Source organism: Sebastes fasciatus, chromosome 19, assembly GCF_043250625.1.
Source record: "Sebastes fasciatus isolate fSebFas1 chromosome 19, fSebFas1.pri, whole genome shotgun sequence".
In the NCBI taxonomy this organism is placed as follows: Eukaryota; Metazoa; Chordata; class Actinopteri; order Perciformes; family Sebastidae; genus Sebastes; species Sebastes fasciatus.
In genome coordinates this window covers 4,479,066-4,503,957 of record NC_133813.1, presented here as the reverse complement: position 1 = coordinate 4,503,957, position 24,892 = coordinate 4,479,066, and the positions used below count along the sequence as shown (strand labels likewise).

General features: G+C 43.3%; 1 protein-coding gene across 1 annotated transcript in view; it reads right to left on the bottom strand.

Annotated features, from left to right (window-relative positions):
* Positions 1 to 13,113: 13,113 nt before the first annotated feature.
* cwc27 (CWC27 spliceosome associated cyclophilin) overlaps positions 13,114 to 24,892 on the bottom strand; it is a 32,868-nt gene continuing 21,089 nt past the window's right edge. Inside the window, exons 12-14 of the mRNA XM_074617586.1 lie at positions 19,836 to 19,948; positions 19,636 to 19,742; positions 13,114 to 13,812 (exon numbers count right to left, since the gene is read on the bottom strand). Of these exons, the coding sequence (XP_074473687.1) occupies positions 13,650 to 13,812; positions 19,636 to 19,742; positions 19,836 to 19,948 (383 nt within the window). The 3' untranslated portion in view covers positions 13,114 to 13,649. The remainder of the gene's footprint in view (positions 13,813 to 19,635; positions 19,743 to 19,835; positions 19,949 to 24,892) is intronic.

Here is a 24,892-nt window from a genome sequence, read left to right as displayed (position 1 = left end):
AACACGTCCGCGCAACATTTCTAGTAATGTGTGCACGGTGATCCCTGTGAGAGGAAAAAGCTCACTGAGGATCAAATGAGAAGAAGAAGTGTTGGTGCCAGGCTGGATGCTCCGTTCTCACAGGCTTTAAGAGATATATACTCTTGTCCTTTCACTCAACTCTTGGAAAGCACCCACAGCATGAGAGCAGCTAATGGCATCACACCAGGATACCCGTTACCACCGCTGAAGACATCCATTCATTCACTGCCTCAAGTTTAGGGTGACCGAATCGGAGAAGGAGGGCAACGCTTGTATAAGCTTTTGTGCTTATCTACCTACACACCGGCTGCATCATCATCTGAGACTCAAACATAATAAACGTCAGCTTATTGTAGGAGAGCAGCGTTAAAAACACCATTCTGAGTTGCTCTGTTGCCATAGCTTTGGTGCGGCACTCTCCTTCCTCTCATCCTGGCCTCAAGTGTCTGGATTCACTCTTTGGGAACTGTGAGGTTTCCACTCTCCTTGGTAATTAATTCCAAATAAACAGTAACTAGCCCACTTGGCTGGGAAACGCCGCCGTCTCCTTCTAATCCACAGTGTCCAATTACAGAGGGAGACAGATGGCCTGTTTGGTCTAATGTAACCAGTTTAGAATACCTGTACGTCTGGCCCGGCTTCTGTCTGCCGCGCTGGCCCGTCTGCAGCGGTCTGTGATTACATTAGTCCCAACCTGCAGAGCTGACGGCGACAAGGAGAGAAGAAAAAAGGGGGAAGGTGATGGAGTTCATCTGCAGATGACCTGACAGCCCCGAGGTGGCTACTTCACACGGAACATTTAGTACATGATCATGTGCGCACGTACGTCGACGATAGCTTGTTGTATATTAAACATACAAACAGAAGGTTTTTCTTTAGAAACATTAAGTCGTTCACTGGAGACTATGCGTGCACACGGCCAAGAGGCCTCCAGATGATGAGGTGACAAAAGTAAGATTGAGATCAGCTTTATTGGTTTTATCTTTGGATTGCAAGTATTGAAAGTAGGGCTGTCAAAGTTAACGCGATAACACGTTAACGCCAATTTGTTTTAATGCCTCTAAATTCTTTAATTCATTAATGCAATTTTTAGGTTGCATTTTTAAAGCTGGAGAAAGATACTGGCATCATATGAAACTATAAAACCTAATTAATCCATCGGTACCAACCATGTCATACTAGCTTGTCGCGAAGCAGGTTAAATAACGCTCCAAAGTTACGCAAAATTTTGGCGAGGAAAAACTGGCGTGGCCATTTTCAAAAGGGTCCCTTGACCTCTGACCTCCAGATGTGTGAATGTAAATGGGTTCTATGGGTACCCACGAGTCTCCCCTTTACAGACATGCCCACTTTATGATAATCACATGCAGTTTGGGGCAAGTCATAGTCAAGTCAGCACACTGACACACTGACAGCTGTTGTTGCCTGTTGGGCTGCAGTTTGCCATGTTATGATTTGAGCATATTGTTTTATGCTAAATGCAGTACCTGTGAGGGTTTCTGGACAATATCTGTCATTGTTTTGTGTTGTTAATTGATTTCCAATAATAAATATATAACATACATTTGCATAAAGCAGCATATTTACCCACTCCCATGTTGATAAGAGTATTAAATACTTGACAAATCTCCCTTTAAAGGTACATTTTGAACAGACTCAGGCCATATGTTTCACACCCCTGCTTAAATAATCAGTTATCTCTTTAATTTGGGTTGTTTTGTTAAATAAAGCTTATTTTTTTAACATTTGATTATGTACGTGTCTCCTCTTTGTTATAGCCACCTGAGCCGGGTCGTAACAAATGGGGGCTCAAACTGTACATTAATGTTAGTTTGTTAAAAGCTTGTTTGGTGCTGCAGGTAGCAGCAGGTGGATGGTGTTGATTGAGCAGCTGATTAGGTGATTTGGTCCAGCTGTGTGCTGGTTGTCAGCTGTGTGTTTTGTTACCAAAACTGTCTTGTTCTCTGTTTGTGCTCTGGTCTCTGTTTTTGGGAGATTCATCATGTGTTTGGTTTCTGATCTGGGGTTGGATTGTTGTGTGCTGCTCAGAAGGTAAGTGTTACTGTTTTGATACGCTACTTTACAGAGATTTCCCCTTCTTTGTGCGTTGGGCTACAGCAGTGGTTTTCAAAGTCGGGTCCGGGGACCCCCAGGGGTCCTCGAGGGAGTTCCAGGGGGTCAAAATAGGAGAATATTTTATTGCCACTATAATTCTATCCATAAGTAACACAATGACATAATGTATGACTATTTTGGTTATGGGTTTCATACACTTTCTGTAATAAAACATCTTAAAGCAGAAATCCTTTCAGATGTGGCACCCTGGGACAAAATCTTATCCAATTACTTTTGTTTGGTCTAATTTGTGTCAGTTTAGGGGTCCTGGACATGAAAAGTGTTTTCGGAACCACTGGGCAGGAGGGCCCTGAACTTTGGTGTTGTGCTGCCTACACGCTGTTTCACTTTGCTCTGGTGGATGGGATCTGTGACCGGCTGTGAAAGCCTCAGATCCTGCTGAGAGTCTTTGTTCCGGCTGGGGTTGGTTGGCCCAGTAGGTTAAGCTAACTTTGGGGTTTCCATTAGTGCCACTGTTTTGGTCTCTTTCCCTCTTAATTTGCTTCTCGGTACTAGGTGCTGAGGTGTGAGGAGGGTGGTGGAACAGTGCGTGTGTTGAGGAGTTTCCTCGCGTTGGTACTGTTGGTACTGTTGGTACAGCCCAAATTCCATCTACCAGCCCAACTTGATCAAAACCACCCAAAGTGGCAACACTTCTCTCCGGTCTCCGTCCACTCAAAAGTCAGCACTGTCAAGACTGCTATTCTTTTACACAGTGACATCACACTCGACCCACGCTGCTGCCATGGCTACAATGCATTTTATGCACCAAAGCCTCCAGTGTTTGCATCTCCAACAATAATGGCGCCGCCCCCAAATGCCCGTATGTGAAAGAATTGGTCAGTTCAAAGTTGACCTCAACACAAAAAAAAAATTGCGCAGATTTACCCATCTTTAATCACGACAGTGTGAATGAATCCCAGAGGAAGTTCTCAGTTTTAAATGCTGGTGTGAGTCTTTAGACTTCACTGCACCGTCAGCATGACTAGAGAAAAGTACTGTTTAACCGTCTTATTCCAGTATGTTGACTTTATTAGTCGAGGGGATAATATTAGTCTCCCTGACACGTACGATGTGTATTTGAGTGAATAAGTGACAAGGTGATTTCCCAGTACATGGAGCTCACAGGCTGCTTATGATAAGAGGTGTAGAGAGGATGGAGAACAGATTTCTCCTCTTCTGCAGGATTCTGCACTTCAAATTAAAAAAAAACTACTGACAGTGAGAGAAGCCATTGCTGCTGCTTATCACCAATTCAATATTCCTCACAAGTTGCATAACGAAACAAAGGTACAAAGTACGAACAATCCTGAGGATGCATGGAAACATGCACGAAATGCAATCAATCAAAATCAGCATCCTACAATCTGTCAAACTTCAAGATTTGTTTGAAGTTGGAGTCTCTCAGGTGGTAATCATCATCATCATCGGCCTCTAAAGACCTGTGTCATTACTCCCGGCTGTGGTCCTGAGGACGTAGAGCTCTTAACGTAAAGACAGTGGCTGTTGTATTCTCCAGCTGGGAGGTGTGAGGATTAGCGTGTAGCGACGAACAACACAGCTCTCTAAGCGTTTATCATCCTTCATCAAAGTCGCTGTGGTACCGCGGTGTCGTCGATGACTGCTTGAAGCGTTTTGGACGCTCTTCCATTAGAACACAGTGCAGCGGGACAAACAGCTCCAGATGGTGTGGGTGGAGACGGTGCATGCACGGACCCGGGGGGTCTGACAGGCAGGAATGCCGGCCTGGGATGGGAAGGTCACGGCTCCAGCACCTGCTATCTGCTGGGCTCTGGTTTGGGCTCCGTCCCTGTTAAGCCCCGCTGCTCTTTCCCACAGCTGAGGCCCAGATTGAACTTCCGTGGACGAGATCAAAGCCCCCGAAGGGCACTTGGCTGCAGAGGAGAGGGCAACGGCCACCCCGTCATACAGTATATACCAGGAGGATGTGTTTTTTCCTTCACACCTTCAAAAGATGTGAAGAGAAATGCTTCAGCTGTGCACCATGGCCTCTTTCAAAGCTGTTTTCCTCCAGTGTCAAGAGCTCCACACTTTCCTTATCAGCTGTGAACCAAACACACAACTGATGGCGTAACCAAACACGCACACTATTTAAACAGGACAGTTCCTTAGTGAGCTCTCTTTAGTGCCCAGTCACATCAGAAAGTGGCATATTAAAACACAATTGATGTCGTGGTCCTAGAGTTTATCTTATAGTTCGCTTCCTGTTTTAGTTTCACCTGTTCCTCATCAGCCCTGCTGTCACCTGTCCCTCGTTATCTCCCTCCTTTCCACGTCTATTTAGTCCCTGTGATGTCCTTAGTCTCTTGTCAGTTCATCTTTGTTGTTGCATGGAGTTTTGTTTATCTGTATCTGCCTGCGGTTTGCTTTATTAAAGTATTGTCTTTGTATCAACCCACTTGCAATTGTGTCCCTCCGGCCTGTGCTGCTCCCTGCACCACGGCAATCGGTCAACGGTGCAAAATCACTTGTCATAATTCAATGAAAATGAATTCTGCGTTAAAACAGTTTGCAAGTTTTGAACATGGGAGGCGACATGAACCTTTGTTGCATGTTGTTCCCCATCTCCAGCCCAAAGACGGGATCACAGATCAGTCTTCAATCTGTAAAGGCTGAGGTACGCTTCAAACGAAGAAGTTCGTATGAATTGTCATCCCAATAATCTGAAGGCAAAAGTGTTTAAAGCTGAATGGCCACACTCAAAGGCGGAGTGAAAAGCCTGTTATCACAGAGCGAGACATGATAAATTGTATAAAAATGGGGATAATGGTGCACAAGTTAAAGGAATAGTGTGTAACATTTTGGGGGAATGTATTAGCAGAAATGGAATATAATGTTCATAACTATGTTTTCATTAGTGTATAATCAGCCTTTCACGTTTTTACGTTACCTGAAGGCCACCGTAGTTCTCCGACACGTTTGTGAAACTGCGGTAACGTGAGCTGCAGAGTACAAAACCGTGGCACCGCCAGCCGCCGTGTGACTTCCGTTGCTTCGAAAGTAGTGTTATTATGGTAAGGATGGCGAACAGCATTACCACGTTTTTTCACTTGGTGGCTCACGTTACCGCAGTCTTGGAAAGGGAGGAGTGGCGCGGAGGGGTGCTCGGTTGTGTAGTGATAGTCGATATTGTCGTATCTGTTATTTCTCCTAACTCTTATGTGTTGCTGGTATCTTGGACACCTACTGTCAAGGCTATAACAGGCTCATAATTATAAGACCGTGGTCCATTATGAGTTTGAATATACATTTGCAACCTCTTCGGTGTCAAAATTAGCGTAGTGATCTGTATTTATTATTGTCTTTTTTGATGCCGAAGTAAAAAATCTTTACAAAAACGCCTCCAGATATCACTGTAATGTATATATTTAAAATAAATCTAGTGTCTACATCATCTTCTCTAACCTGCAAGTTGCTTTTTAAGCGAAAAGCATACTTTCTCACCTCCGCACACCTGGACAGTCGTTGTGCATAGTGGGTGTACTTGTCAAAGCACGGGAGGGAGTTTGAAGCACACTGAGGCTTTAACTCTTCAGGCTCCGTGTGTGTGCTCAGCAGGTAGCTGGGTCACCTTTAAGGGATTTGTTCCTATACTGTCCTCTGTCAGCAGCAAAGACAGCAGATAAATGGATTAAGTGTATAAAAAATCAATAGCCAATCACTTAGGCCAATGGAGTAAAGCCAAGGGCTTCTGCTTGGTTGTGGATGAGGCTGAATGCTATTGTGTGTGTGTGTATGTGAGTGTCACCGTTTGGGTGGATGGTGCTCTTGAACAACGCGCTCTACGTTCAGCATACTTAAAGACATCCTCTCTCTCTCCGGAGAACATTATGAAATCCATCAAGAATGAATTATGTCGTGATTTAGCCTCTTCTGCTCCAACTGCCCACAACTAATACATGACAGCACGCTAATGAGGACAAATGATAATGGGGGCTGTACAGTCGCAGCGCAGAAAGCTACGAGGCTCACGGGTTATTATACATTGTAATGCCGCTTCCGTCTCCGTTTCATGGCCAACATGTCCTTCACTCTCGACGGGGAAAAGGTGAATCTTTGTATAACACTCGCGGGACGTTTACCGAGGACGTCCGGCGGGAGGCACGTTGAAGGTTTGACAGCGACCTTGATGGCCCGCTGCTGTAATGTGTAAAAAAGATCTATTCTTTTAGTAGCTTGTAACTGTAATTATGTTCTGAGCTAACAATGTGTTTTATGGAGGAATAAGTCATCCTGTTTTATAGTGTGTGTTCGTTGTCCTGAATGTAATCTCTCTCCGCTCGCTCTCATTACAATGAAAAAGTGGCTGTAAAGACAAAATGATCTGCTTGCGAGCAATTTTATTAATTGACTAGAGATTCATGAATCAGTCGTACTCTAAAGAGAACAAAGAGCTATTTCAGGTGTAGGTTGATAGAGTTGTCCTTGTCGTTAAGTTATTAAAATAGCACAGTCAAGACAACAAATAAGAGATACAACTCTGCATAAAATTCACAACGCAATAAAGGTGTCTTTTTCCTTTTGTAAGCCACCTCTCATGTCTCTGATGGGACGTGTCCACAGGGGTGTTTTTTATTGTGAGGGATCGCCTCGCTTCCCAGCATTGGACGCTTGATGCGCTGCCACTAGAGACAAGGCACCTGATTGGACGAACGCTTTCTCTTGTGGGCTCTCAGCTTTCAAACCAGAACCCGTTCGTTTGGAAACTTTCTTCTCTTATATCACGAAAATAGTTCACCGAAATGTGTTTCTGAAAACATTTTATGCGAGAAATAAGCCATGCCGTTGCTTTATTCTTTATTTTGGATCAACAACTGTTAGTTTAAAAGTTTCTAAGGAGTTTCCAGAGGCGGCTGGTCGCGTCAGACGCCCCTGATTTGCATAAAGTAGACTTGACCTCAACTTTATGCAAATGAGGAGCGGCCGACGTGACGCCCCCATCTCTCGAATCGCGCCGCCACGCTACCAGAATGCATTGCACGGCTGCTTACATAAACAATGAGTGGGAAGCGTGGACAGGACGGAGGCTGTGAACATGTACCAGGAGAGTTCACCATTGCTCTGTTTACTTTTATGTCAGAATACAAGGTGCACAAGAAAGGCCATTAAAACCAGGTGATTCACCGTCAATATAGAGTTTCATTAAAGCTGCATTATTCGATTTTTGGCCACTAGGGGAAGAAAAAACAACAAATAACCACCACATGTCACCTACTTATAAAGTTGTTACGGCTGACGTATTACCAAACAGTTGCATATTTACACATCCAGCAGACACGGAGGAATATTAGCATTCATTTGGAGTCGTGTTTCTGGCCTAGCTCCGGTCTGATCTTCATCAACTCCTAAGAAAAGTATCTTAGTCTACAGCTAGCTAGACGTTCGACTTTCCTCACCAGCTATCTTTGTCTATCCATCCTTTGGTTCGGGGCAAGTGCTGCATGTATAGTGGATTTATTAGAGCTTTGTTTGCTGTGTTTGAGAGAAAGACAGCAACACAATGAGCTGGAAGAGGCTGAGAGCTGCAGAGTTGGGTGTTTGATACCAGCTGGGACAGCGTGTGGCTGGTATTGGTTACACCTTGTGCGTCTGTGTGTGTGTGTCATCATGGCAAAATGTGGTCCAGGAGACGCCTACTGTAGCAGGAACTACCACAGAGGAGGTTTAGAGTACTTTGCCAGGTGTTTATATTTCTGTCTGTGGACAGATTTTGTCACCGCAACAGCGTCGCTGTTAGTGGTTTTGTTGCCTGATCCTAAAGTGGGGCGTGACGCCACTGACAAAGCGGCGGTATGTGACGAGTTGGGATGAGAATGTGTTGGGTAGGAAGTGGGGAAGGGACCATTTCTCCCCCCCCACACACACACACACACTTTACGCCCTGGCCCGATTTGGCTTCGCGGCTGGTGTGATCCCATCCCAAGATGGTCTCTAGCTCTTAATGATTTCAGCAGTATGAGTCATTTGATTAAATATTAGTATCAAACATATTGGTAGGTTTAAAGATGTCTTTAATCGGTGTTTACAAAGTGATGCTCCAACAGCCAAACGTCAGAAAGGTCTTTAAAGAAGCTGGAGAAAAGCATCGACTCTAAATGACAGAAGATAAAAACATAATTATGGAGCAAAGCTTTCTAACTAACTAACTGTGGCCTACGTTTTTTGTTTTGGGTACCCAATGACGGATAGCCACTTGTTTCCTGTCTATCAATCCCTTTGATGTTCTGTACCTGGGGCTTTGAGGTTACATACCTCAGATACAACTGTGGACCGGACAGCAGTAGAAATAATGACTCCAAATGTATGCCCTTTGCACTCACAACCTGTTGCCTCACACAACACGTGGAAGGTCAGATAGTTCATCTCAGGTTTTCTTAGGTTTATAGTGTGTATTTACATACATACATACAGCCACTACAGTAGAATTAGATCTGATAAAGTGCCATATGTGGGTCTTGAGGATTTGTCTATTTGTGTTGAAACACAGGACATCTTTCAGGAGAACAAAATAGGAAAGTTACGCAACTACATGTCATCACCTACGCAGCAGGATGTTTCTGAATAAGTGACAGCAGTCTAATGTGGTAATCTAAGTTTTTCTGTTAAAGGACAAAACCTTCATCCATCACATACAGTATCCCAACTCAGCAGAAGATTGCCCTGCGCCCTAGGGTGCTATCTTTGAAGACCACTGTCATGAGTGACGAATCCTGTCTGAACCAGTTCAAATGTTTTCTGATGTTGCCTGAGGATTCGGTGCTTCGGTCAAACCTCAAGTGTTTTCTAGTATTTCTAGAAAGCAGAATCTGTAGGCAAAGGTTGTCTGTCTCTACGTGTCAGCCCTGTGATAGGCTGGCGACCTGTCCAGGGTGTACGCCGCCCTCGCCCAATGCCAGCTGGGATCGGCTCCAGCCTCCACGCGACCCCTAACGGGATAAGCGGTTGCAGATGATGGATGGATGGATGGATGGATGGGAGAATCTGTAGGCACTTGTTCATCACTTTTTCGGTTGCAGTAAACACGTGCTTAAGGACCCCTCAGCGTCACTTTTTCGGTTGCAGTAAACACATGTTTAACAACCCTTCGGCATCACTTTTTGGTCACAGTAAACGCATGCTTAAGGACCCCTCGGCATCACTTTTCGGTTGCAGTAAAGACGTGCTTAATGTTGTGAATTACACAAAAGCTGTTGTGTAGGATTAGGCAACAAAACCCCTCAGTTGCGGCGGTATCCAACGACAACGGCCGTGACAAAGCATGAGTATTTGACGCCTGTAAGAGCACATACTAAAACTGGAAAAGAAAGAAACCGTAGAGGATAGGAGGAAGTAATTCGGGTCCATCCTCTGGGAATAATGAATGTCTGTACAAACGTTTGTGCCAATCCATTTTACAGATCTACAGTAGAGATATTTCATTGGAAAAGTTTGACTTGCTGGTGGGGCCAGATTACAAGTCACAGGATTACTAGAGTCATTAGGATTCATCCTCTGGACATCATGAATATTTGTACCAAATTTGATGATAATCCATTCAATAGTTGTTAAGATATTTCAGTCTGGACCGGTCGACAGACGGACATCACCACCCGCTGAGCCTCATCCTTGATAAAACCAGAATGATCAAATTTGAATAATAAAACATGACTCTATTAATATGACTGCACATATTTGGCACTTAAACCAAGCCACATTATATCTCACCAAAATTCAACATTATACAAATAAATTCACCCGGACCTGAAATGGAAATATTTTATAAAGTCCAACTAGGAGGTTAGATAACAACTGCCTTCCATGTAACTCAATGCTAAATATTCTTTCAGTTTGAGGTGAAGTATTTCTGAGGTTTTGCTTTTTTGAGTCTAACCTTGGTCTTAGTTGTAGTCCTGGGCTTAATTTATTGTTTACACTAGTCTCCTTCTGTGTGAAGAGACATAGCGTTCATTCCTGATCGGTCCTGTCCAACTGCTGTGGTATTGGAAATGTCGTCGCGGGCAGGCCTTGCTCGGACCTCATGTTTGGCACGACGTAGAGGAATGAATACGCTATTGTTAACGTCCACAGCTCTCCACCGTTTTATTCTTCTGGCTGGCATCTCTCTGGCTCCGGCACCTCTGCGCTGACATCTCATCTTCATGGTGTGTCCGAGCAGCCTTAACTATGATCCACAAACATCAGAGCAACAAAAGAGCGTAGCAGCAGTGCCAGACATGCATGCTATAAGAGGGGAAAAAGAGACAAAGTGAAAGACTTGGCCTGTATGAAAAATGTGAAATATGATCAGAGACATAATGACATTTATCCAAGTAAAGCATATTAAAGGAAGCCCTGATTCAGCTCCTGATAAAGGAGAGCTTCACCTTTTTTCAAGACTTAAAACAATACCTACATGACCATATGTACATTGAGTTCCCGGTGACTGTAAAGCTGGGTTTCCACCAAGAAGTTTAGTCCCGGGACTACTTTTCAAGGAACTAAAAGGTTCCTTCAGCCCATTGTTGTCTGTGTTTCCATAGCAGTAAGACCTGCAGAGCCTAACTTTACTTTTAATGTTATCAACCAAAAAGAAATGCTCTCCCCTCGTCCTAAAATGGTTCTTAATCGATACTTCCTTGTTTTATAAATGAAGCGATAGACGAGTTGATGCAGCGACGGTCATCTTCCTGTACTTTCAGAAAGTACTACCCCCTGACCAGGGCCTTTTTTGGGGGGGTGAAATGTGTCTGGAACTTAATTTAGACCCTGGTCCCTGCGGTCGAAATGTTCCTCAAAAGGTTCTTAGTTCAGGAGGAAAAGTTCCTGCAGGCTTAAGTCTTCCTCCTGTCCATACCGGTTGTGACGACATCCTACTCCACGATTTCCTACGGATTACCTCTCTGACAAGAGATCAAATAATTGCCGCCGTGATTGTACTTTCCATGATCATGTCGTACATCTTTATAAACAGTCTATATGTTTCAAACTCACCAATCTGTTACTCTAACTGGACTTCCTGGATTATATTTTGTGTCTGAGTAATCTTCTTAATAGAAACTTTCCTCTTGGTGTTACTGTCCCACCGATGCAACTCAGCAAGGAAACAAAACAAATTGTGAATTTGGTGTTAAAAAGATGAAGTTTGGTAGATACAAACTGCCTCATATTAGCTTCAGATTAACTTTAATACATTTGGATTTTGACCTCCATCACTTGCATGGAAACCTCTTTACTCTCCACAGCCAGTATGGACGGGAGAAACAATTTCAGCAACCAATAACTCTTCCGTTGTACATATGTGCGTGTGAGTGTTGTTTTGACATCGGTTCTTTCCTTGAAACACTAAAGTAGAGACACAAAGCTGACCGGACACCTGCAGCACAGGCAAATGAACCCTGGACATCTGTGAGTGACCAACCATTAACCATGAAAACCTGGCGTGCCTTCTCTCTTTGATCTCGCTCAACTCATCAATATCCCTCCTATGAACGCACGCTAACTCGCTCTCTTCTTCTTCTTCTTCTTCTTCTGCACATTCTGTCCATCACACCCCGGGGAATTTGCCGCGGGGGGGAGGACTCGTGGGTGCAGGGGTCAAGCACGTGGGGCCATCTCTGCCGCTCGCTCGCACATCCAACACGAGTTACAGCAACAACTTCAACCTGCAGCGTGCAGAGGGAAATGTAAATGCTGTGTTTGTGTTAACTGGTTTGTCATCTAACAACGAGAGGAGAGGAGAAAATAATCACAAAAGAAGTGTTGGCTGACTTTCCAAGAGATGGGAAGGATTATGTGTCTATATTTAGCTCTCAACCCACAAGGGCAGAGGGAGATAGCGGTTGTAGTATAGCACGATAATGCTATTACCATTCCATCTCATCCCTGGCGGTCACGTGATCAGCAGCAGAGCGGTATTTCCTGCTCCGAGCCGGCCGGGTGAGCGTTAAGTATTCTCCTGGTGGTGCTGGAGAGGAATTACACTGTCTTGTCCTTCTCTCTCTGGTCTCCCCTTCAAACATAAATTACCTATTTATGTGGCAACCAGTGTCCTTATAAAAAAGCTGTGCATCTTCATGAGCACATCTCACCCTGACCTGGACCCAGCAGCACACACACACACACACACACACACACACACACACACACACACACACACACACACACACACACACACACACACACACACACACACACACACACACACACACACAGTCCGTTAGATCACCTGTTTTAGATTTGCGGCAGCGCGGGCCGAGCCGGGCTCATAATGTAACATTAACTCTCCTTCCTGTTCCATATGAAAATTTAAGCATAATCCCAGAAGGGCAGTAAAAAAAAAATAGTGTGCCGGCCAAATGCGGCTGATGGTCACACACATGGCAGTGGCAGATCATTTACCACCACAGTGAGGTAAAGCCAGTTCCTTTTTACAAGCTCTGGCTGCTCCACTGGTGACCTGAGCAGGACAGTGTGGCAGATATTTATATATAAAATGCAACAGGGTGGTGAGTGTCACCGTCTGGCTCTCCGTCCAGATGCCCTCAGACTTCCTTTTTTGCTCTGTTTTTTCCTCCCATCTTCATGCCCGTCTACACACCTGCTCTGAATCAGCCTCGTTACTCCGTCACCTCGTTGCCCTTACCTGAGCTTCTCCGCCCATCTCTCCACTTCCTCGTCAGATTAGTTTGTATTTAAGTCCTGTGTTTCCAGTTCAGTCTTTGTTTGATCCTTGGTTTTTGCTCTGTGATTTTCCTCGTCTGCACAAAGTTCCCGTTGTCTGCAGTCAGTTAGGCCATCTACGGTTCCAGCCTCAGCATTAAAGGAATAGTCAGACATTTTGAGATATATGCTTATTTCCTTTCTCGCTGAGAGTTTGATGAGAAGACTGCAGTCCTGTCTCCTAGTAATGGGCAAAGCAGTTCTTTTCAATGTACTGAATCATTAGAATCCACACATAACCTTCCATCAAATCACAACTTCTTGTTTTCACACTTCAGTTTTGTTTATTAAAGAAACAACATACAGTATAACGTGTTGATTATTGAGCTTGAGAGCTGCTGGTAGCCACTGACTGGTACATTTATTGAAAATGAAATAGAACAGAGTGAAATCATTACAGTTTGCAAATGCTATTTATTTTATTTTGTCAAAGTCTGATGCTCACATTTTTAAGCTCTAGACAACATAAACAGAAGAAGAATAGCATTAAAAAAAACAACATTACATATAATCAAATGATGACCTTTAACCATTACTACGACCACGATCTTAATGCGGCTGAGTAACTGAGCGGCGTCCGGCTGCAGCTGTTCCAAGCGAAGGAGCCTTTCCATCACAGATTACAGGTATCGTAAGGGTCAGCATCCTCAATCCAGATGTTGTTGGATGCAGGAGAATGCTCTACAAAGCGCGGTTTGAAGTGGCGGAGAACTGGACAGGCGGGATGCGGTACGAGCAGATTTTTCAGTCACGTGACTGCTTGGGCAGGACCCGACCTTCGACCTCTCTCGACCTCACCACTTGGCCTTCTTCTCTTTCAGGAGCTTCTTGCTCTCCTCTCTCCTCCGTTTATTGACGGGGTTGCGCGGGTCGTAGATCTCGAAAGTGTCCTCGTCCTGTATTGCGGCATCCTTGACTTTTCTGGTTTGCTCATCAAACTGCAGAACATGGGCCATCCTAAATCAGACGGAGAGAGAGAGGTGGAGAGAGTTCAAAGGAGAGCGGCGGAGGATCCACTAAATCACAGCGCCGTGGAGCTTTTACCCAGAGGATAGTCGCTTTATGCTTTGAGCGGTTTGATAACAATATTATTATCAAAAAATGGGCAAAATTTGAGAAATGATTCTGAGTGCTAGTGTTTTTTTTCCCAGCTGAATATAAATATCTTAGTAATAATAAACTTCATTTGTATTCAAACAGGCAGATAAAAGTGGTTAAGTTCAAAAAGAGAGATGAAAACTAAATGTTAAAAGCATGAAACAATAAAAATATGAACATACTTTGAAAGGAATATGATCTATTGTGAATATGCAAATATTGATTAGTGCAGCTTTAAATGAATCATAACGGGCCGTGAAGATGAAGAATGAAATCAAACAATACACAACTTTATCCAAGTGATTGGCCGACCCTCATTCAGACTGAAATATTTCCACTCTGTATAGCTGTCAGTGGGAAGCCAATATACAGCCATGTTAAGCCGAAGGTCACACCAAGGTGTTGTGAACACAGATTTTTAAGCCTCGTTGGAATTTAAAGACACAGGAGCAGCCAGACAGAAATGGTTAAATCATGATAGGAGTCTGGTTGGGGGGGACATACAGGACTACCATAGTCATTTCTGATCTTCTGCTACATTATGAACCATCCAGACCTCTGAGGTCATCTGGGACCAGGTCTGCTTTCTGTCCCCAGAGCCTAAACTAAACATGGAGAAGAAGCCACGTTCAGTTTTTATGCTCCATATATCTGAAACAAACTCCAAGAAAAGTGCAGGTCCGCTACAACTCTAATGTTTGCTGCTGCCTTTTATTAAATCATTTCTTACACTGCACTGTAACTTTTATTCTTGTATTTTATACCCGTCTTATTCTTATTCTATTTTAGCTTGCTTTTCTGTTTTTAATTGTATTTGAATAAGGGGTGGGAATCACCAGAGGCGTCACGATACAATATTATCACGGTACTTAAAGGGACTGTTTGTAACTTCTTACACGTATAAATCAATCTGGGTCGGTGTCCCATGTGCGCTCGCATGTGGCTACGCGGTTCAGACTCAGACTCCAACACAAACAGGTGTCGCTCAAGCAATTTCTGATTCTTACAGAGTCCCTTTAAGTCATGATACAATCTTATTGTGATTTTAAACATTTTGTGATATGCTGAGTATTGCGTCAAGATATATTGCGGTATATAATATTACCTTTCTTCAACTACAAATTATGCTCTGTTTTATCTAATAAGATACAGTTTTCACTCTGTTCATCTTGAGGTCAGAGGTCAAGGGACCCCTTTGAAGAATGGCCATGCCAGTTTTTCCTCTCCAAAATTTAGTGTAACTTTGGAGCGTTATTTAGCGTTCTTCCCGACAAGCGAACATGACATGGTTGGTACCGATGGATTCTTTAGGTTCTTCTAGTTTCATGTGATATGACTGAGCCCGCTACAACTTCTGAAAGACAATATAGTGGCCGTCGGATTGTTAAAGAGGTTAATAGTTTATATAATAAAAGGTCGATACTTGACTGTCTGTGTTTCAACACAATATTGCCACGCAAATGATCCTGATGCTCTGCTGTATTGATTTCCCCTCCACCCCTAATTTGAATGCCCTTTTGTGTTTCTTTTGCACTTTGTCTGGATGTTTTGACGTTTTTTTGTAAAGCATTTTGAATTGTCTCGTTGCTGAAATGTGCTACATAAATAAATCTGCCTTATTCAAATTCAAGCAAAAATCACTGAAAGAATCACTAAGAAGAAGAGCACTGTCTGTGACAGAGGGGCATTAAGCAGGTACCTGAATGGGTTCCCTCAGCACAAAGTGAGAGATATTTCTGAGACATCTTAGCAGAAAGAAGAAAGCCCCGGTCCCCAGAGAACAGACGCTCATGTGTCTTTCATTTCCCCCGTCAGTTTCTCTTCCCCCAAAGACAGATTAAAGAATCAGGACATTCCTCACAGGAGATATCAGTGTCAGACACTTCACAGATAAAACACATTTTACTTCAGCTGCTGTATGGATGCTATCAGTAAATCTAAACAACAAAGCAACAGGAGTGACTAATCAATTGTGAGGATACATTCTGACTGAGCCACGCAACCCTGCCAGCTACATGCTCCGACATTCATGTCTGAGTGGAGAATCACGTAACAGAAAATAACCCAAAACTGCTGGGTTGTGTTCAGGGGAAACTTTGTAGTCATGCAGCATGGCAACAGGGATGGCAACGTTGGTCTAGACTGAAATATCTCAACAACTAGTGGACGGATTACCATGAAATCTTTTACAGACATGCATGGTGCCCACCTGCACAACTAATGACATTACCATCAGCTGCAGCTGGACTTTGTTTAGTGCTAACATGCTAAACTAGGATGGGGAACATGGTAAACATTTTACAAAGCCCCAGGAAGAGCGCCGGGCTTTGTGCAAATTTTCATACTGGCCAAACGGTGGTACTACAACTTCTGTCCGTAGACTTTTTCTCATAGACTTACGTTGGGAAAAAGACATCTGTAAAGCAGCGGATCATTTTTTTTTAGGATTAATCAAATTCCCATCAGCATGCAAGCTGTGATTGTCACATTGTCACTGTGAGCATGTATCTCAAAGCACTGCTTTGCTTCAGTACAGCTTCACAGAGCTGCGTGGTTGTAGCCTGTTAAGCTGCCAGTAAACTCCCTCCGAGCTGCTCGTCAGATGGTCTAATATCTTTGTAACCCCCCTTCCTCCACACCTTTCCGATGTGGGATTAAAGTGGCAGTAGGCAGTATATTTTTGGCACCATGAATCAATGCTGATACTGTGTTGTCCTGCTTCAGACTCCCGTCTTCTGCAATGTGTAGTGTGCACGCATGCACGTGAGAGGTGGAGCGAGTGAGAACGGGCGCGGTGTGTGAGTGAAGGCAGACAGGCAGAGGAGCAGAGACTCCGGCACTGAAAACCAAAGCTACGGTTTCCTCTGTGTCTTCTGGCCGCGGTCGGGGGGGCTGAAGCAGGAAGAGTTGACACTGTTTTGCAAGACGGGCTTCACTAGATAGAACTTTGCAGTTTTGGTGCTTTTGTGTAGTTTGTGTTGGAACAGCGTAGCCACACGCGAGCGCGCATTGGACACTGACACGATTTATACGTGTAAGAAGTTACAAACGGTACCTTTATTTTGGGGTGTTTTTATTAGATAGTAGACAGAAGAGGTGCAAGAGAAAATGAGAGGAGAGAGAGGCCGATGACATGGAACAAAAGTCCACCGCTAGTCCACCAGGACGTTGATCCTGAGTCTGGCTACTTTTACTGCTGTTCATCAACATCTCTATCTCTGTCGACGTCCATAGACTAAGCTGACTATGTCTTACTGTCTAAATGTCCTTTAAAGATGATGAGCAACAGGTCTTTCTTATCTGCTGGAGAGAAACATATTGACATGACCTTGTGCTGTATACGGTGTATGTCTGTGTGTGTGTGTGTGTGTGTACTGTGCTCATGTGCACCAGTGTAGTATATTTTGATGCCTGGTCTATACAGCATGTGGTATGTGTCTGCTCCGTTCTCTGGCTGAGCGTTCACAGTTTGTGTGTGTTAGTTTGTGTGTGTGCGCTCTCTGCTCTCTCTCTCTCTCTCTCTCTCTCTCTCCAGTGTTCATTTGAAATCGGCAGGAGTTGTGACAGCTCATCTAGAATGTCATGGGCTAGACTCTGGCAGACCCCCGAGGACTCCTGCTGCGTGAGCGGGCCGCCTCTGATAATTTGTCTAGCAGTCTCGGTGATGACAGCCCGCCGGCCGTACGTACGGCCTCCGAGTCACACGGCAGCTCAGGGCTGCTGCCGTGATGCGACGTGAAGCTACAGAAGCCTTTTTATTTAGTGTTTTTTTTAGGGAGTGGGAATTAAAGGAGGGATGGGATTGAGAGTGTGGAGCTTGTGTGTGTGTTAGCGGAGACCGAGGAGGAGGAGGAGGAGGAGGAGGAGGAGGAGGGGGCTGACGAGGGAGAGTTTGTAGACACAGACACAGATGGAATAGTTTACCTCCTCTGGCCCAGACTTGACTTCCAATGTCTGACCTGTTGTAACCCACATTCTGTTCACAGTGCTCCTAGAGTGGCACAGACTTCCCACTGGTGTTTTTCTAGGACTGCTCCGCTACTGCCCCTGTCCCTCCCTCCTCGCCCATACCTGGCGGGGGCGACACAGTGAGGTGTCTACAGCCGGGAGAGGCTCCAAACGCCGGCCAAGGCTTCTCTCAAATTCATTAGGGCCCCCCCCAACACACACACACACACACTGAGACAGACTGCACTTCAAGGGGGCTTCTCGAGACTAATAGCAACTACAGATTTTGTTATTCTAAATCTCTCACACACACAGACACTTTGCTCAAATTCAAACACATGGTATTCATTTCAAACCCCTCTACTCTGCTGTAGTAAGACTTTGAGATCTTTGGTGAAAAACAGAATATGAGAGGAAAACACAGCGTCAGGGCTGATTTCCTGATGGCCAATCTGGTGGCTGCGGGTTGAAAACTTGACACACACACATACACACACATACATACGCAACTTGAACTTTCACACACATTTATCAGAAGCAAGCTTTGGATCTGGTCAGCTTCATCAGTCCTGGTGCAAAGAAGGATTTTCTGCAGTATTTAACCATTTCAGCGTCTCATTTACGCTCGTACTATTATAATAATAAATGGTTTCTTCTACCACGCGGGTATCAGTAGGAATAACACAAGCAGCAGAGGCTAATGAAAAAGGCCTCTCCGTGCCAACCCTGTCATGCTCCAACTTCACCGTCCACAAAACAAGTGCGTTTGCCAGACTGCTTCTTGAACTCTCCAGGAGCACTCGGGACTCACGCGCCGCTACTAATATCTGCTGCGGTGAATAGTGTCGGTGATTTAAAGCGGAGCAGGACGACTTACACGGCAGCTATTTCATTCTGTCTTATCCAGGATTCCTTTTCCAGACGCACAAGCGTTTCATAGTTTATCACGAAATACTGACAAAAAATGTCCTCCTAACTTAGGTTGCTATGAAATTATAGTAATTGCTGATAAAGTGACAAATACTAAAGTAAAAAAAAAACTAACAGACAGCTGTGCCCATTAAGGATACTCAATATTTGTATCTAAAATTTTATGCCCTCAATGTTGTCTCAATTTTCCCCGTGGTATCGGAAATAGTATTGAATATTGATATTTTTCAAGGTATTGTATGGAAGTTAGAAATTTATCGTGACAACACTTGTGCCCATTACTGATGAATCATCACTATCATTAATCTGGGAGTGTCGTTACACTGGACAGACATAAAGCTGACAACCTGCTGAACTAAACTAAATGTGAGGTGGAGACTTTTACTGGGAAAGTGGCTGCGTGTCCGCGACACTAAGTTAACGCTCCTGGATGGTGAACTGTCAGTTGTCTGTTGTGCTCATACACTGCAGCTGGTACGCAAAGATCTTGTCAGTTAACGGTTAATAATCAGTAAACGAGGGTCGGTTATCGGTTCAGAATTTTTTTTCAAAATTAGCATCCCTAAATTAAAGTTTAACCATCATTCATTATCTTAAGTAATACCAAAGCAATTCAAAGCAGCACTATACAATAATCCAGTCGTTAATTTACCCTGCAAACATTGCATTCATACTGAAGTTAATGTGCTGTAACGACGGGCCATGGTCGGTGGGCCGAGTGTTTTGATTGCACAATGATAGATGAAAACAAAACCAGTGAAATAAAAGAAATTCCACTTCTATATGTTAAATGGTGTCACTGACCATCCTTTGTCTTCGTCCTCTGCCAGCTCCTCCACGTCCTCCTCCGGAGCCTCCTCAGTGATGGCTGAAGACAGCTTGGACTTGAAACGATTGAGGAGTTCCAGAGTCTAACACAAAGAGATCAGACACCATTTAATATACATACATTACAACGGGATAACTTAACCTGATTCGTATTTCATGTTCAGTAATCTTTTTACATGTTGTTCTCTGTTTGAGCCTTTCTTCGGTTTCTTTTTCCGCTGCTCTTCGTACTTCTTCCGTCCCTCCAGATACTCGGCCACGGCCTCAGTGGTGGTTGGTTTTTCATCCTCTGAAGAGACAACAGAGACTCTTTATTCACTTTATTTAAATCTTAGACGGCTGTAGTAATATTAAAGAAGATCATAAACTACTTAGAATATTTTCAAAATATAATAAACAACAGTTGAGTATATTAAATCTACTTATCATTTACATGTGTCAAAGAATTTGGCCTCTGAAAAACCATAATAATATTTTCTTTTGTCCTATAATATTTATTGATTTTGTCGGAAATCAATCAGTCTCTCAACAAAACAAGAAACACCCAGCTGATAGGTCATGAAATATAACCAGACATGATATTTTCTAAATACTTTTACCATAAAAAGGTCACAAATAAAGAAACGGAGATTAAAACAGATGCTCATAATAGATAAAGTCTTATCTCACGGTGATAATATTAAAGCAAAATATTGTTTTATTAATGTTTCTTTAGGTCCTCAGACAACATTTTGACAAAATCTAGAAATGAACACTACTTTTCTATGGAAATATTTTGCCATCGTAAACAGATATTGAATTGATTTTGATAATCGATTAATTGTTAAAAGTAATTTTTCATGCAGAAAATGTCAGAAAATGCTGTTATCAGCCTCTCAAATATGGAGATTACCTGTAAATCTCTGTTTTTATATCATATTAAAGTCAATATCTTTGGGTTTTGGACTGACAAAACAAGACATTTAAAGACATCCCCTTGGACTTTCAGGAACTGGGACCGACGTTTTTCACTATTTTCTGACATTTTATAGACCAAACGATTAATCAAGAATAATAATGATAATAATAATCAGCAGATTAATCGATAAATACAAATAATCATTAGTTCCGGCCCTTATTGAAATTACTTAAATATAATATTTACATTATTTTTTACAATTTACATCATCATTAAAAAAAATTCCTTTTGTTTTTAGACTTCTAAAAGCTAAACTTAAGTCATCTTGATCGTATTGCACAACTAAAATGACGTGGCAACTAGAGAAACTATTTGAACTACTTGTTGCGTCAGTCCCCCCGATGCTACAGAAGAAATAACCGCCGCTTCACATGCTCTCCGGCACTTGACAGATGAGGAGCTAAAAAATATGCAGAACATGATCAGAGAGAAAAGATAAAAGGAAGTGAGGCTTGTCAAGCTGTGACGGTTGCTGGTGTACCTGATCTGAGAACATGATAATAAGAGAGGCAACACAGGGCAGACCTCTCATCTCACATTGACATGCTCTCCGCATGAATCCATACTGCTGCCAACCTTCACAAAGATGTAGAGGACCGAAGCCCCAACCTACTAACCCCTCACTTTATCTCCCTCAGAGATGACCTAAATTCCGCCTGCTACCTTATACCCAAACTCTTATGTAATCGATCTCTCCCGGGCAAAAAGGGGGAAAAAAAACCCTCTTTAATTCACAGCAGACACAGGAGCATATGTGCTTCATCCACTTGGTTCCAGGAAAGCAAAAAAATTTCATTACACTGGTGTTACGGAAAATATTAGCAAGGGGTCACCTTTTTATTTATATATATATATTTATATATATATATTTATATAGGTGTTTGGGTTATAAAATGTTAAGAAAAAGAAGAATTAAAGCCGTTTCTCAACAGTGAGATGTGAAAATACGGTGCAGGAATGCGAACTTTCCGCATTGACTACTATGAACACCGGGTCCGGTGCGAATCATCCGCGTTGCCGTGTTCCATTTTCGCAATGAGTTTCCTCCTAAATGATGCCCTTGTCCACACTACACATCTAAAACCTATCCAGACAGAGATTAAAGTGGCAGTAGGCAGTATATATTTTTGGCATCATTTGGCAAAAATTCCATAATAACCTTTCAGCATATTGTAATTCAAATGTTCTGACGGATAACTAGACTTCTGCTCCTCCTCATGGCTGTTTTCAGGCTTTAAACCACTGAAATGATGACCAATCACAGGTCATTTCATTGAGAGAGCGTTCCTATTGGCTGTGCTCCGGCTGGTGGGCGGAACTTGGCGTTCCTTCACCAGATTTCACAATGGCGGCGGCGTCACAAACTTTCTCATTTTACAGCTAAACCGTGCACTACAAGATGATTCTGAAAACATCTGAGGAGAGAAATAGGCATTAACTTAACAGAATATTGATTCATATTTGATCAGCGCTGCCTAGTTTGACCGTTTGGTCGGAGTTCGCGAGTGATTGACAGCAGGCTCTCATAGACGGCAGCTGGACAGCAGACCTCAGATCAGCTCTTACTGCTTGTTTTCCTCCAGTCTGTGAAATCTTGCAGATGCCGTTAGGAGCACCGGAGGAACATGATTTTTTTCAGATACCTTTTTCATGTACTACTGTCACGATATAGCGACCGTTTTATAAAAATAACCTTTTTTAAATCATATTTGCTCCAGTCTCGCCTACTTCAGCTTATGTCCCATTGGACCGAGAAAAAGCCCATTTGTCCGACAGTCCGTTATCCGGAAAACAAACTCCCGTTGTTCCCATGATGTTTCACAGCATTCTAATCTGAATATCTTTGGTTTTTGGTCAAAACAATCCCTTATTCCAGCTTCTAAAATGTGAATATTTTCTGGTTTTCTTAATTAGTCTGTGATGGTAAACTCAAACCAAGACATTTAAAGACATGTCATCTTGGGCTCTGGGAAATTATGATGGATATTTTAACTACTTTCTCACATTTTATGGACTAAATGATTAATCAAGAAAAATAAAATAACCGTTAGGTTGAGATGAAATGTAGAAGTGGACACTACAGCAGGCTGGTGCTACACATGCAGGCAGAGAGAGAGTAAAAAAAGTCCCAGCGCTGACGGGAATGCTGGGAATAACTTTCCACCCAACTGTCCTCCCCTGCAGTATGAGTGAAGTAGTCTCTCATCGTGAATGGAAGGAGAGACAATCAGCATGCTGACATGGGTGTCTCATGCAGTTAATGTGCTTGTGTAAATCTCCCAGCTTAGACAACACAGGCTGTGAAGTCACAGAGTGGCAGACAGTGAGCACAGTCTGCTGGCTGCTGGAGCCAGCGCGCTCTTTCCACAACAAAATGTGATGTCACGCACACACACACCACACCGCGCCGGCCACGGGACAGCGTCACCTTTGCTGGCTGCTGGCTGCTGGCTGCTGGCTGCTGGACGCCGGGACACATTCAGCTGCACCAAATAAATGATGTAACAGAGAAAACAGTGAAGTCCGCTGCTCGTCATTTAGAGCATAAGAGCTGCAATGTTGTGAGTTTCTGGTAATGTGTATACAGCTCTTTATCATAGTCATTTAGTCTGCTTACATTCAGGTAAACATTATAAGCTTTAACAAACAGATTTTATAAAAAATACACAAAGTCCACTTGTGTATCTGTTAATAATAAAACTAGTTTATGAAATTATAGTCAGAGTTCAGCCTCAGTTTCTGCAAAATGTAGACACTAAGCAGCTCTCACTGAAAAGTGTTACTTAGTGAACTTTAGAGGTGCTGGTAGGTTATCTTTGGACAGAGCCATGCTAGCTGTTTCCCCCTGTTTCCAGTCTTTATGCTAAGCTAAGCTAACCAGCTGCAGGCTGTTGCTACCAGACAGATGATGACAGCGGTATCGATCTTCTCTCTAACTCTAACTCTAACTCTCTGCAAGGAAGCGAATAAAAATGTTGGAACTATTCCTTTAAATTAGGAAACTCTTGACTACACTTTATTATAGTTTTATAGTTTTAACAGCTTGGTGACTTTCCAAAAACAGGATATAAGGTCTCCGTTGTAAACTTAGTTGAATGTTAATAAAGAAAATAATTTAAAAAAACACTGTTTTATCAATACAAATAAAGAAATTAAATTATAAAATTCATAAAATCTCAAATTAAAGGGACTGTTTGTAACTTTCTAAGCGTATAAATGTACCGGGTCGGGACACATGCCGGCGTCCACACTCCTCTGCCTGCTTGCCTTCACTCAGACAGCGCGCGCGTTCTCGCGTACCCGCTCCACCTCTAGACGTGAACGCGTGCTCACTCCACACTGCAGAAGAGTTAGTTTAGCTCTGAGAATATCTAGTGAATGTTCAGTGGACGTTTGTGCAGAAATAACTGCTGCAGCTCCTCCAGACCAACAGAGGTTTCACGTGTCTTGTGAAGTGACGGAGCTCTGCAACGAGTTACGTTGTTGTCTCGTTACCGACCGGGTGCCGGTGTCTCCCTGTTCACTCCGGCTGCGGGCGGAGGGAGACGAGTTTCTCGCTGCAGAGCCCCTCTGCCTCAGCGCAGGATTGATTCATTGATTCACAGTATCAGCATTGATTCATGGAGAGACCTTCGTCTGGTCAGCTAACATTACTGCCAAGCAGCTGAAATATAGAGTGATATTGTGCTTTTAGCTGACGTGTGTCGCCTCACTGTTTTGAGTGATGCTCGTTCATGTCTATTTAGAGCGAGCAAGCGCGAGCCCGACGCTGACTTTCGTTGATTTCACGGCCACAGGTGTTGCTGTTAAGAAGCATTTCTGAAAGTTACAAATAGTCCCTTTAAGTATCATAAATAAGGGATAATGTACAGGGAGCGGGTCATTGTTCCAAAATAAACCCCGACAGGGCGATAAAAGGGCGATGCATCACCCTGAAGGGGTTTATTTCGCAACAATGACCCATAGTTGCACATTACTCCGCTTATAACACTGCTACTTACTTAAGAAATCAATAATTTGACATAAAAAATGGTCCTCCAGAGCCCGACATCAGAACTGCGTCCGTAGCAGCGGTCTGCTATAAAGAAATGACAGACCGTAGAACGCCGTAATTGACCAATCAGAATCGAATCGTCATTTCTAGCCATCCCCATATTGGAAGATATTTCACTCATGATGCACTAAGTTGTTTGGCAGAAGTCACATTTCTTCTTGAGGAAATCATAAATGAGAAAACTAAGTTCACGTCAGGAGGAACGTGACAACAAAAGGCTT